At 38.9% G+C, this 15,142-nt stretch overlaps 1 protein-coding gene across 2 annotated transcripts in view; it reads left to right on the top strand.

The window, feature by feature from the left end:
- PGGT1B (protein geranylgeranyltransferase type I subunit beta) overlaps positions 1-15,142 on the top strand; it is a 74,668-nt gene that overhangs the window by 48,401 nt on the left and 11,125 nt on the right. For both annotated transcript variants that reach the window (XM_032789135.2, XM_075067163.1), the window contains exons 5-7: positions 5,325-5,457; positions 11,912-11,957; positions 14,416-14,600. In XM_032789135.2, coding sequence (XP_032645026.1) covers positions 5,325-5,457; positions 11,912-11,957; positions 14,416-14,600 — 364 coding nt within the window. The remainder of the gene's footprint in view (positions 1-5,324; positions 5,458-11,911; positions 11,958-14,415; positions 14,601-15,142) is intronic.

Genomic DNA, 15,142 nt, shown 5'->3' with positions numbered 1-15,142 from the left:
AAACCTAACCATGGAACAAAATATACACTTCACCCCCATAAAATATCTGTTTTGTCTTCTCCACCTGCCAGAAGTTTGTTTGCTGTGGTTGGTGTGAAAACTTTAGAATATAGGCAAGTTACTATGTACTCTGTTGGGGTCTTGATGCGTTCCAGGACTGGATGATTTCTTGGCCCAGTGCACATTCACTATTGGAAAGTTACTGGCTGACCTGGTGACATGATGGTAGTGCTTTGCCGTTCCTTTCAGGAGAGGATACTAGGGATCCCTACCATATCTGGATTCTTTTTTTGCAGCCAGTAAAGATGAACTGCATTGCATAAACTAGCATTATTGTGTTCCTCAGATCCAATAATAGATACTGAGTTATCCTGCTTGTAGTCAGTGAGAAGCAATTGATCAACCTGCTCCCCCCTAAAAAAAAAAAAAAAAAAAATCAATACTCATTTCCTCCAAGCAGTACGCTAACTTCTTCAGTCTGCCTCCAACACAGTGAGCAAATGGCATGTGGAGCATGGGTATTTCTCTGTGGTGCTGGAAGCACTAGGTCTTGCTAGAAGAAAGATTGCAGAAGTGCAATCTGTGCAGTACTGTGCTACAGCAAAGTTTGACTTTCTGCACACTCTCTTCAGAATACCTTAGTCTCTAGAGGTGGAATGTGTTTTCAGTGGTAACTAACTCTGAAGTCAAAGGTCAAAAGGTTTAAATGTCATTAGGAAATATGCTTATCTGGCTGCTAATGCAGTTATTCAGAGCTCTATCCATGCCAGGACCTTTGATCCAATTTGCAGCCTCTACTGCTGGCTCTGTGCCCTGGTGTCTTGTCCTGTTTAGAAGGATGCAGATGTCATTGGGACCAAAATCTTTGTGCATGTCCATTTGAAAAACCCCCACAAGTAGTTTTTATTTTAAAACATGAAAGTTACATTGCAGCAGAATGTGTCTGTGTAACCCAAAGTTGCAGCTTAGTACATAATTGTGTAGAACAGCTAGTTTGTCCAGTCTGGATGAGGAGCATCAACATGAATATAGCAGAGTAAATCAGACTTCCATTTTTAATGAAATCACAAACTTCCTTACCTAATAGCTTCCCCTCAAAAATGGCTCTAGTTAAAAATCAGAATGTTTTAGCTTAGTTACTACATTAAGTATGTACATAATATATTAAGGGTATGTATGCATTTTTAAAAAAAAACTTGCAATTTTTTTAGCAATGTTTGTTTCAGTACTAAAAATAGTGTTTTTTGACATCACCCAGCCAGTGACGTGGCTGTCTCAAGACTGATCTGCAAACAGTTCTAACCTGTTCAGTTAGTGTTGTGATTTTTTTTTTATTTTTTTTTTATTTTTTTTTAACAGAAATAGTTAACCAGCACAGCCCTAATACTTCTCCTTCCTGTACAGGAATCGCTACATTGATAAAACACCTCTGTAGCAATATAACTTCATCTAAGATAAGGGGATTGTAGCACTTTAAATTACACTGATGTGATTAAAGCTGTGCAACTTTTGTGTATAAACAAACCCTTAGTGGCTGCTGCTGTTTCAGTGATATTTTCTAGCTGAGAACGTGTTACATCTAATGCATTGTAGGACTGAAAATATTGGTTTTCCTGTTAAAAAGCACTGCATATCTGTAAAACTTGTTTTAAAGTAAGCACTACGCTTAAACTGTTCATTTATTTTTGAGTTAAGAATAGTTCAAGTTAAGAAGACTGTTTGTTTGTTTTTATGTTCTATGTTTTGCGATTTCCAGTTGGTCTTTAGTGGGAATGTAGATTCCTTATGGTAGCTTTTTGACTGATTAATTTTTAAAGACTGTGAAAAGCATAATTAATGTGTTTTGTTGATTCCTTTCCTTGTAATTAGAAGAAAGATGCCAGAGACCCAGTGTACAAACTCAAGTTTTTCTAATAAGTCTTCAACAGACTGAGATTTTTGAACAGTATATGGGGCTCTCAGGCTCTTAAATAATTTTTTAGGTTGTCTGGAGAACTAACCATACTTAGGCACTGTTAAGTCAACCAATCACTAGTTTTTTTTTCCTGCTTGCAGAAAAGGTGGAGCAGAAAAAATTAATCCTATTACAGAAAGCATAAATGTTAGATGACGTCAGCATAACCTTCAGTCGCTGTCCGGCACCCCCAAGCTGTTAAATTCTAAAAATGAATGCCAGGCATTAACTGAATTCCCTCTCTGTGGATACAGCCAAAAAGACCCTGACTCCCAGAAATACCATCTGTATGATTGAATGAAGCCAACAATTTGTTTGTTTATGAAAATGGAACAGTCTTTTCTGAGTTTTTTTTCATGACAGGTATATGGGAGTCCTAGACCCAACTTTTAAAGATATAACAAAAATCCAAGCATGTGTACATTATTAAAACGTGAAACTTAAGCTGTGCTCTTCTAGAAACCAGAGATATGCTTTAGAAATACTCACGACTTTTTTCTGAAGACCATCATAATGTTGGTAGGTCTTCATAAGCCTAAATTTTATTCCAGATTCAGTCAGGATAGCCTACTGAAAGCTGACATGGTGAAATAACTCTTGCTATGTATACACTTTTTAAAATGTATTTGAAATTCAATACAGTTTTAGTTAAGTATGATGCTAATTGAAGAAATGTAAGAGGTAATAGGGCTTGCTGTCTGTAAAGTAGCCCACATTCTGCTATAAGACTGACTTAATAATCTGAACTTAATATGTTAAACTAAATGTGTATCCAAAGAGGGTTTTTTTAATTAAGCCAGAATAGAGAGGCTTGGAGGGATGCACAAGAAATGCTGGGTAGAAAACTATAGAAAAAACATCAGAGCTGGTTACATGTAAAGCTCTGATCTGTGATTTTATTACATTCTGTCCGTGAATCCATTGTTAGACCTTGTAGAAATGTGTGTAGCACTTCCCTAGAGGTCCTGCTGTCAATCTTTGAAGAGAGCATGTTCCTTCATGAATGAACTGCCCTGGGATCTTGACTGTAAAAACATCTTCCGTTTCTGAATCCTCTGTTTGTCCATGGTTTTTGCATTAGTACCCCAGAAAACTTGACCGTAAGTGGAATTTGTTTTGACTGCAGTGCAAGGGAGGTTAGCAATTGACCTCTAAATCACTTGGTAACTAAGGGAAAATATTTCCTATCTCATGTTCAGTTTTGGAGGAGAGAATTTCCCCAATTTGACTGTTGAATACTAGCCAAGGGCGTCCATCCATACTATAAAATATAGTAAAAGGCAAATAACATATTGCCTAACTGACACTCCCCATTCTTTGGAGTTGGAATATAGCAGCTTCTTAAGGAAGCAGAGCTGGTCTAAAACAAGAGGGATTAAAACTTAAATAACTTTCAGCTCAACTCCCAAATTTCTCTGTAAAAATCAGGATTAGAAATGCAAACTTAATGTGAATTGCTACTGTACACTTTATGAAGACCAAAGAAGTGCATGTAGTTTGTTAGAAACTGGTAGGTTCTAACTGGTTGTGCTGCTATGATTCTCATTCATAACGTTAAAGTCCAGATTCTGAGTATTTAGTCTATTTGTAAAGCTATTTGAATAATTGTTGCTTAGCAGTGAATATTATACATGTACCCTCTCAAATTAACTTTTGTGTGCGCATAACCTGGATAGATCAGGATTATCTAAATGCTTTATTGTCCATTTTAGTCATCTAAGAATAAAATTCTAGTTCTTATCCCTCTCTGATTAAGGAAATTGGATTGACAGAGTAATGGGCTGTTAGTATAAAGAGATTAATTAGCCTACATTTTACTTATTAAAATAAATTGCACTGCTGTTATAAATGTCTCCGATCCACATATCTGATACACATCTGTAAAACGTGGATCCCTTGACTTAGAAAAAACTAAGTTTAAAAAATGTCTAGCAGTTTAGGTTGGGTTTATAGCTAATGAAAAGTCCTTGTTTTAGGTCACATGTTCTATGTGGGTAGCTAAAAATTTAACTGATAGCAGCTTTGAAAGAGCATATAATGAAGAGTAGGGTGTAATGATGTTGTTTCTGAAGGGACTATGATCCATTTCATTATTAAACTGAAACAGCAGTGTTAATTAAAATTGAAGTGTTGGCTTAATTTTTTTTTAACTTACGAGTCAGGTGAGACTTGCATGGATTGTACATGATAGGTTTCTACAAAGTTAAACCATTTTCAAGAACTCAAAATTGTTAAAATATAGTGCTGAGTTGCTTTCGTAAACTGAAAATTCCAAATTCAAGGGGGTGTATACAACAGTATGTGATATTTCCAGAATTGAGCCTACTGTCTAGAGCAACTGACTAACATTTAGTGGACTAAATTCTCAGATGTTTCTGTCAAGAAATTGCAAGTGTGCATTTGTTTGTCCAACTTAGGCATGTGAATAACCCAGTGTGCATGCAGAATTGATCTGCACCTCAGCTGGACACAGTCCTCTTGTAGTATGGCCCAGTGCTAAGGTTTATGTAGAGCTTTTAAAGACAAAAGGATGACTTTAGTACTCCAGACTGGTGCTTGTAAGAAGCCATTTAAAAATACTTCTGCACACTTAACCTGCTTCAAGTGTTTTTAAAGCTAAGTATTCTAAGTAAACTGCTTATATTTGAGCCAAATGAAGTCTTGTCAGGAAGCTGTAAAGCAAAGTGTTGCAGTCTTGTTTTTGAGGTTTTGAAAGCATAAAATCCAAGGCCGGTGCCTGATCAGGGCAAGCAAACTAATAGTTTTGAAATATTCTCCGATTGTAAAAAGATTAAAGAAGAACTTAAACACTACAACATTAATGACGACACCACCACCGCAATATATACGGTCCTAATACCAATTAAATATGTTCATTCTTGTAATCTGTTCCATGATGTAATTAAAAATGGGTTAAATAACCAAGGCTACGTCTTACCAAAATGAGCACCAAGATTGCTAGGAAGGAATTAAGAGGCAAAGAGAAATGTGGTGGTGTAATGATGGTAACTCATCTGTAACAGTGGAATATAACAGATTGAAGAATGCAGATACTAAAATATTAATAGATATACCCTGACATTGCCTAAATAAAATTCCCTGAGCCACTAAGTGTAAATGGTTCATATCACTTGATAGCATATCATCAAAATAGAAAATTCAGTAAACTTAAATATGTGGTTGGATTAGTTGCCCTTGCAAATAGGGACATAGTATTGTCCTTCTGAAGAGTACAGTTTGAAATATTTAAGGAACTTCCTCTTGAGGTGAGAAGTATATGATAAACAAGCCGGGGGGGTGTTTTTTTGTGTGTATTCATAATGTGATAGCCTTTGCAATGCATAATGAGAAAAATCTGTATTTCTTTTAGTTTCTGTGCTGTGCTTGAAGGTAGCGAGAATGACATGAGATTTGTATACTGTGCTTCCTGTATTTGCTACATGCTGAACAACTGGTCAGGCATGGATATGAAGAAAGCGATAGAATATATTAGAAGAAGTATGGTGAGTTTTTTTGTTTTTTTTTAAATGATATTCTTCAAATCTTAAGACCGTAGGTTTTCTGCATGCTGCAGCATGTGGCTAAAACAATCACCAGCACTACTGAATACAAGCCATAACCTTTCATATAGTCCTTTGTGTTTCCTGGTATACTGAGTTGAAAGAGGAGTAGTGGTACGGTAGTATTATACTTTTTTAAAAATTAAAACACAAACCTTGGAGGATCCAGTGTAATCTTCCCGACGCAGTTAACATGTGGTTTGATCTTCCTGAACAAACTGGACAGAACAACATGTAACCATGTTTCTAAACTGCAACAGCCTTGGACTAAAGAAGCAGGGCTGTTCCAAAGTCTAAGATCATAGTTAAAACATCATTCCATCTCTCCTATACTGCAAGACAGACTTCAGTTGTTCACTGACATTGGATACTCTCTGTTGCCATGTTGCAATCAGTAGGTCCCTCAACATGGTAGGACTTATAACGTAGACACTGAATATGGACATTCCAAGTTTGTAACATTCACCCAGATGAAAAATAAGCAGTCTTCTATTTTCTTTTTTATAAATAGTATAAAACTAGTAGCTGAAATCGTATGTTGTCACGTAGGTGTGGCAGTTGTGCCAGGTAAGCCACCATCTGTGCATTCTACTGCATTCCACCAGGGACACTGTTGCACACAAATTAGCTGTAGCGTAATGGTGATTGATTGAGTTGCTTCTATCGGAATGTTTTAGGACTTTTTAATATGACACAGATATAAGCCTTACCGTAGCTGTACACTGCTCGGTGTAATTTATAAATGACTGAGAACTTAGAACTGGTACTCCAGCCTTGTCCTCCTGGACTTGTCAGTTGCCTTTGTCACAGTTGACCATACTCCTTTTGTAATCTTGTCTTCCCTGGGCTTCTCTGACTCTTTTTTTTCTTTTCTTTTCCTTTTTCTTTTCTTTCTTTCTTTTCTTTTCTTCTGCTGTCATTGCTTCTTCAGCATGACTTTGGAGGATTCTCTTCATCCATCTACCCCCCCCCCCCCCCCCCCCCCCCCCCCCCCCCCCCCGCTTTCTGAAGAGTTTCCATAGTGCTCTGTCCTTGGTCCCAATCCCTCTCTGCACCTTAGCCCTGGATAATTCATATACAAACACCATTTCAGCTGTTTTCTGTATTTTCCCTCCCTACAGGACATCTTCTTCCATCCAAACTGCAGTCTTGGTCGGTCTATCTCCTTGTGGATGTCTGTCAGTTCAAACTCAACATAGCTGAAACAGAGCTCTTAATCTCCTCACCACCACTACTTCCCTTCCCCCTGGCTCTCTCCCCCAACTTCTTTGTCAATAACTGGACAACAGCACTAGCCTGCTTGTCACTTAGGCCCATAATCTGGGTGTCATCTTCAACTTGGACCTCTTTCTGGGTCCTCCTGTCTGAGCTATGTCAGAAGCATGTAGAGTCTTCCTGCACAACATCTCTAAGATATAGCTTTTCCTATCCATCCTCACAGCCACTGCTCTCATCCAGGTTCCCATCATCTCAATTACTGCAATATCCTTCTCACTCGTCTTAACTCTGCAATCTTACTTCACTTATGGAAATGGAGCTGCAAATATGATTTTCCTAGGCTGTCGCTTTAACCGTGTCACTCTTCTTTACATCCCTCCACTGCTGTCACCACCTCTGTCACCTCAGACATAAGCTATTTGTCTTCATTTGAAGGTCCTTCATGTTCTATCGACACGTCCTGTCATTCTCTGTGAAGATATTGACTCCTGCCTCTGATCAGCCTGTGATACAAGCCTCCATTGCCCACTTGTTAAATTTTCAAACACACAACTTTGTGCTTTCTCCCAGGGTGCCCCACCCACTTGGGAAGAGCTCCCGGTAAACATCTGCAAAATTAATGCATTCTCTTCCTTAACTCTCCTTTTCCCTCTATAAAAAGCTTGGCCATCGTTAGCCTGCTGGCATGCTGAGAGCACTACCTGTCAAACTGATCAATATTGTCTCATTGTTTCCTTGTTCTTCCCCAATCTGTCTGCATACACATCTGTTGTCATTTGTCTTATACTTAGATTGTGAGCTCTTTTTGGGGCAAGGACCATCTTTGTTCTGTTAGTACAGCACTTTGCACAATGGGATCCTACGTGATAACTAAGGCTCTTTTGGCTTTATGGTAATACAAATAATAAGGGATCTATAGGAACAGACTCTGCTAGCTCTATACTTACTGGGGACTCTTTTTTCTGTTGGGGGAATCCCCGGCAGTGTCTTCTCCCTGGCCATCTATATTTAATTCTGGGCCAGTGCCAGAAAATCGCTGCTACATGGTGTGACCCCAGTGCAGGCCTGGTTATAGGTAAGCTCAAGTGTTGCTATCGGGGCTAGGTACATTTACTTACACAATTAGGAACCTAGGCTTTTTAAGTACACTTTTCTAACCCTAACAGTTTGCAAAATATTGAACCTGAAGAGCACGTCTTCCTGTTTACACTTTTGCTTCCCCCACGCTTGAATTATGATATTGTTTTAGCAGCCAGTATTTCAAGAACCACTAGAGCTAGAAACCAATGCTTTATATCATCAGAAATTAATTAAAATAAAATTAACCACTGCTATTATACTAAGACTGCTGTGTGTGGTATTGTGTAGGCTGCCAGGATGATCGATTTTCCCCCCCCCCCTCCCCACCATGTAAACAAGTCTTGCTGGATGTTTAATAAACAAATGTAAGAGCCACAGTTAAATCAGCCTATAATGGATCCATTGCATGAAGTATAGAATCCCTGAAAGAAAATCTGTAATGTTGCTATTAAATTCTGAGTACTGCAAATAACCTAAAATAAAAATTTTATATTCAGATGTAGCCAGGAAGTTTATTTTTGAAGTTAGTTTTATTTCAGTGTAAACTTTCCAATCTAATACAAGCTAAATATATCCTTGCTTTGGTTTTTTTCTTGCCAATGCTTAGCTCTATTATTTTTCTACAATAGTATCTTGTTTTGATAGTCCACTAATTACAAGGCAAAATAGATGGCATCATTAGTGAACTGCTGTTATACAAAGATGTGCTTTTGTTTCATCATATCTTATGTCACCATTTGCAAGTACATGAGGTCTCTTTATATATCTGAGTGCAAGTCATAGTTTTTGAACTTATTTTTTTAGTAATGCAAATTGTGACATGCAACTGAGGTACAAATAACTCATTTAAGTAGCAGTGAGATTGATTAGCTGTAATAGATATTTGTAACTGAACTCCTAAATTCAAATTCTAAAATGTCCTATTGTGTCAGAATTGAGACACAAACTTCAAATCCAAAAATTGCTACTGCAACTTGAATGGTAGAGTTAAGCACATCAGGAAAGGGAAAAGTTTTAGGACAGAACATGCTTTTCAGACTAGAACTACACTTCAATGCTGTAACTGTCTAAACATTGCATCTTTATAGATAATAGCTCTCTGTGTATTCGTGTTGCATCTACTGCCTTCACTGACTGCAATAAGTGGGTTCATTTTATTCCTGTTCGGAACCTGTTTCTGCAGTGATTTTTCAGCTTTCCCTCATCAGTGGAACTATCAAGTTCGGACTGCAGAATTTTTATTGTTTATGTGTAAATCTTAAAGTCCATTTTGACTTTCATATTCAATGGTGAGTTTGTGACACTGAGGGGGAAGAAGATTAGTGAACTGAACAGGGGTGATTTGAAATCATTGATGCAATAAATATAAATAATGCCATTTTTCGTTGCCCTTTAGAGTAGAGGGACAAATTATCTACTTTGATTATGATCATATCTCTACAGATTGACTGGTGCAAATGGCCAGGGGTTGGAGTTAAGATTGTGTTTAATTGATTTACACATTTACTGATTTGGATAGGATTTAATTATTTAACTTTCATACTGTAGCAATGAAGATTCTTTTCATTGTCCTTTTTAAAATAAAAATTAGAAAATTAGAGACAAAAATATCCCCATCTGTTTAACAGGATCAGATCCTCAAAAAACTGGTGCCTGTGTCTGTTAAAATTTCGGGCTAATTGTGCAGCTGAACATAGTGCACTATTTGGGTTGCACACTTAACTTTTCCCCAGAGCTAATTACTTTGCAGTACATAAAGCACACCACCTCCTTTTACAGTTATTCTATTCATAGAGGTAACTAGCTTCGCCAGCCTAGCTCTTCTTAACTCCAGTGCTAATCATTTTGCCATTGCTCAGCAGTTAATGGGCATTTAAAGTTTGGTAGCACATGGGGACTCCATGCTCAAAATGCACAACGAATGGCTTACGGGAACTTTGTGCTGCATATGCTCAGTCTTCAAATGTTCATAGTGGTTGCTTAGAATCAACTTTTCCAAAGTTAGCCAAGGCCATGCTCCTGCTTAAAGTTTTATTTACCTTCAAGCAGTGACAGTTGTGTGATCTCAAAGTGCTGGGCACCTGCTGTTTTGCTAGAAGTAGGAACGTGGAAATCAGACCAGTGGTCTGTCTTGTCAATTTCCCATCTCTGGTGGTGGCCCCTATTAGCTGCGTCAGAGGAAGATGTAAGAAACCCCTGGTCAACAGTTAAGGAATAACCTGTCTATAGTCAACAGTTATGGCTAGGTTATTCCATAGGGTGGTTTGCTTCCTAATTCTGCTAGTCATTTAATTTATTCTCTGAAGGATGAGGATCTATATGTAGCCTTCATTTTTGTGTGTGCGTGACACGCGCACAGAAACATTGGATGTTCAGTATAAATATTGAATCCTTTTTGCAATCCTACTTTAAGCACTTGGTGTCTAACGACAGAGTTCCACAGGCGGTTTATGCATTTCTATGAACATTTTTCATATTACTTCTGTATATTATTTATTGTTTTGTTTATACATCAGTTATGTTTCTTCTAAACAGTCCCAGACTCTGCATTTTCTTTACATAGGATTGGTTTGTCAGGGTACTACTTGCCTGCAGATCAATCCCTGCTTCTTCCCAAAGTCCCTCTCACAATTCAAGTCTCTCATGCCCTACCCATATGTTACTCCTCCCCCCACCCCTGCCCGCCTGTGTCATCTCTGTTCCATGCAGAATGAAGATGGAGACATCTGGAGTCTGGCTTGATGGGTGCGAGGGAGTTGAGGATAAGAAGAAGTAATGAGTGCGAGTGTAGGCAGGGTGTTAAATGACTCATGGTATGTCTATGCTGCAGTTTAAAAACCTGTTGCTGGCCTGTGTCAGCTGACTCAGGCTGGGGTTAAGGGACTGTTTTATTGAGGTGTCAATGTGCAGATTCAGGCTCGAGCTGGGCTCTGGGACACTGAGGGGGGGAAGAGTCCCACAGCTCGGGCTCGAGCCTGAGCCCAAATGTCTAACCACAGTTAAACAGCCCCTAATCCTGAGCTCCGTGAGCCCAAGTCAGCTGGCACGAGACAGTTGCAGATGTTTAACTGCAGTGTAGACGTATCCTTAGTTGATTGTTACCTAGGTCTCTGGTACTGGGTTACACTCTAGCAACCTTAACTTAGTTAACTAAATGATTTGGGGGGTGGGGGATTATACTGAAGTCTAACTGCAACTAAAACAAATTTGAGTTTAAAATCCCACAAACGAAAGTGCATTGCAGTATATACTATTGCCGTCCTTTAACTTGCTTCAGTATTCTGGCACAATGGGCAAGTAACACCCACTGCACAGACATCCATTGATACAGGATCATGGGAATTGGAATTCCTAGGACAATGGAGTGAGCCCGGGATGCAACATCAGCCCTTTACTCTTTGCTTTAAAAGGTTTACATCAGAATAACTAAACTATTTTTAAAGGTGATATTTTATAGAATAACTTCAGTTCGTCCAGCAGAGTGCTGATGCTTTCCTTTTCCCTTAAGTGTAGATTGTTGTTGCAGTTTAGCAGATAAGGCCTTTGTCTTCTCTGCAGAATGTATTGTATTTAAGCACTATGCTGTTACATGAGCCAGTGTCCTAACTGTTGCATTCTCGTACTGTAAATGACTCTTGATTTGGGAACAGACAGACAAATAGGATAGTCTCTTGTCTTGTCTAGAGTTTTGCAGATGCTTTGGCTCCTTAAGGGGGACACAGCTCCTGCAGAATGTATTTTAAAACATCCACAGAATTGGCTTTTTCTTGCCACTTAACTTGGCATTGTAATGCTGCGTAATTCTAGAGCCTTACCTTTAGCATTTTAGCATGTAATATTTGAAACAGAAACAATGTGGTTTTTTAAAAATTGCATGTGTTCAAACTGTGCTGCTTTGCTGACAGGTCAGTGTGATGAGAATAACTTTTGATCTGCAATGTATGCCTTTGAAAAGCTATTGGCCAGTTAAAACTAATTGAAATAGATGTTGTAGTTGGTGTGGTTTGTGATGCAGGTCTTGCTAATAAAATGAGAAGTTACATATAATCAAAATACATGTATGAACAATCTACTTCTGAAACAGCTTTTTCTTTTTCAGTCTTATGATAATGGGCTGGCACAGGGAGCTGGACTTGAATCTCATGGTAAGCACTTTAAAGTGTTTCTCAGTTCTTAAAAACAGCAGCAATTAAATGAAGCTTCTTTAAACAATGCTGGGATCCAGCATGCATGCCTTTCCTCCCTTGTGGGTATTTTTGGGTTTTCAGGAAAGTGGAGTGAAGAGGAACAAATGAAAGGGTTCTCCCAGAGCGTGAGAGCTTCTTCGCTTGCCATGAATGTCTCCATCTCAAGACTAGACCAAATGGGGTCTTAAGAATTTTCTTACTCCAGTACTCTTACCTCAGCAACTCTCTGATCTGTTCTCATTTCTCACTGGGTCAATTGTTGCAGCACTCCTTCCTGATGATACACCCCAGTTCTGCCAGCTGTGGATGTATCCTATAATTTCCTGTATTGAACCACAGAGTCTGCTTGGGGCTGAATTTTAAAACTACAGTTAATTTTTATTAAAAAAGCAGATAGTGACTCAAGTCAGGAATTCTTAACTAGGTGTTTTTCTGGAGCACAAACATTCCATTTATCCCTTTGCAGCAACAGACAGTGCTGGGAAAGGAAGGCACACCCTGGAGCAGCTGGATCATCCCTAATTTTGAGACTTTTTGTGTTTATGAGGCCTACTAAATGCTAGTCAGCTGTAATCTTACCACTGGTTTTTACGTAATTGCATCCATGTTTTTCCATGGTATGCTGAAGTTACTTTGTGTCTCCTACATTTGAATGGTTAGAGTGAAAGTCCGTGGGCCTGCTTCTCACTGCACCAACTTCAAAGCCCCTTTACACTTCCAGTGGTGTAAAGGGATCTTAGTCTAAATGACTAAGGTTTCAGGCCCCGTGTCTTATTGTATTTACAGCTTACTCAGGTTCTTCCTCAGGACTTTTTTTATCCTACTCAGAGGCTGTGGCACAGATTCCGTGTGTAATTACAAGGAATAGCTGGAATTCTGGGAGGTAATTCACCCTTGTTTTATCTACAATCATGTTTCAGAAAATCTTACCAGTTGAGTTAGCATGGAAGTCATAAAGAAACTGTCTGGGATTTCCCTTGTGGTTCCAGATTTCTCTTCAACCTCAGTTTAAAATGTAAAAGAGTCACAATTTGAGTATTGTAGTGCACTTTGTTATAATACAGGGGTCCTCAAATGTTTTAATAGTGTAGACCACATCTTAACATAGATTTTTCTTATGGCCACCTTCCCTCCTGTTATCACAGAACGTCCCCATGGCACCAATAGTAACTGCTTATATAGAAAAGTGATTTTAGGAATGTATTTAGTGTGGGTATGTTTGCTCTCACTGCAGTTCAGCAAGTGAAACTTAAGTGGAGTAAGCAACCAGTTCCTACTGGACCACTGCAATTTAAGAACCTCTGATATAGTGTATTTTGCTGGGGCTTCTATGAGGCGTAGCAATGTGGAGGCTGGGAAGAGTGCAGAACTGCCAGCAGTATGTAACTGGCTCAGTCTCTGAGCCAACTAAATACACTAAGTTATCTGCAGATTATATTATGTACTTTCACAGATAGTTTAGTAGCCTGATTGGGAGATGTCTAGTTTGTCCAATTGAGTGTCTCCATTAAAGGAAACCTAGAACTAGTATCTGCTTAATAGGCAAGTGCTGAGAGCAGTTTATAACAGGCCTACCTTTGCTGCTATGTTTTTAGCCCACTTTAATTGTGAAGTCACTGAACTGATTGGGAGACATTTTAATGAGGACATTTATCTAATTGTGTAACTGCAGCAACTCATCTGGGTGATGCATCAGCCTTGATTAGCTTCAGAGGGAGTGTGTCTAGCCTTGTTTTGGTTAGGACTGGCAGTTGGGTTGTAGATGAAACATAGGAATCTGGGATGAGGAAGGGGTGATTTGGAGTGAGGTGGTTCAGCAGCCAGCTGTTTACAGGCCTGAAACAAGTAGATCTCCAAGTTGGAGCGGCAGCAGGAAGAAAACAGCTGTAGTAAATGTTCAGTAGGGATTAGAGGTTGGGAGGGGATAGGGGACTTTTTCTTCCCCTTCCTCTTTGAAAGGGAGAGAAACTTCCACTGTGTGATTCCAAAGTAAATCTAATCATGCATGCGAGAATTTGGTGTATTTTGACTGAAACCTTTTTCCTTGTACTGGAATGATGTGGCTCGCTCACTTGCTGAGCCTGCCTCTTTAAATTTGACACCACTGCTTCAGATAGATTCCTACTTGTGTAATGTTGCAGCAGTGAGTAGTGGTGGTGCCACTGCCAGTGAGCAAATGAGCGAGAATATTTACATAAATGGGGCAACACTGAGGCCCTCCAATTTGTAATACTTTGACCTCTGTGTTGGATTAAGGATCACATTATTTGTCTGGATTTTAGACTTCAGACCTTTCTGTACTCCTTTACACAACTCTCTGATATTTTTTTATTACTACTTGGTAGCTTGTCTGATCTTAATCAGAAGTTTGAACTTCAGTGAAAAAAGGTTGCAGAAACAGAATTTTCTTTTACAGGTGGCTCCACGTTCTGTGGTATCGCCTCACTATGCTTGATGGGTAAACTGGAGGAAGTATTTTCAGAGAGAGAACTGAACAGAATAAAGAGATGGTGCATAATGAGACAACAGAATGGCTATCATGGACGACCCAACAAACCTGTAGACACCTGCTACTCATTTTGGGTAGGAGCAACACTTAAGGTAATACAATTGCTACAATATATGTATTAACGTGTTTGACTCGGTTAACCAACCTTCATCTCCTCAAGTTAGTTATAGTCAGTGGAAGTAGGCTTGATCTTTGAATTACTAAACTATTTTGATCTCTGTACAGTTATGTACTGGGTGTCCCTGCCAGCAGGTATATGGGATCTTGGGGAGCAATTACCACACAGGTGGGGTGCCAATTAATTTCTTTATTAAAGGAAGTAGTGGGAATTTAACAATGAAATATGATGGGATGGGGTGTATAGGGTGTTTACAATAGACAATGATGGGGGGGGTTCTTATTGAACAGAGTAGGGAGTTCTAACAGTGGGGTTCAGCACAATGGGATACAGTACAGTTAATAAGCAACTCAACTTTATATAGGAACAACTCTAGATACAGCGTGGAATGCAAAACGTACCAAAAAGAAATGCAAAATAAAATGGTAGCTTCTATATAAAATGGTTAACAATCTTAGATAGAATGTATTAAGTGGTTAGTGGACTTATAAACAATGTAACACAATGGTATTAATG

Source organism: Chelonoidis abingdonii, chromosome 6, assembly GCF_003597395.2.
Source record: "Chelonoidis abingdonii isolate Lonesome George chromosome 6, CheloAbing_2.0, whole genome shotgun sequence".
Classification (NCBI taxonomy): domain Eukaryota; kingdom Metazoa; phylum Chordata; order Testudines; family Testudinidae; genus Chelonoidis; species Chelonoidis abingdonii.
Note: the sequence above shows the minus strand (reverse complement) of the source record. Positions and strands in the feature narration are given on the sequence as shown.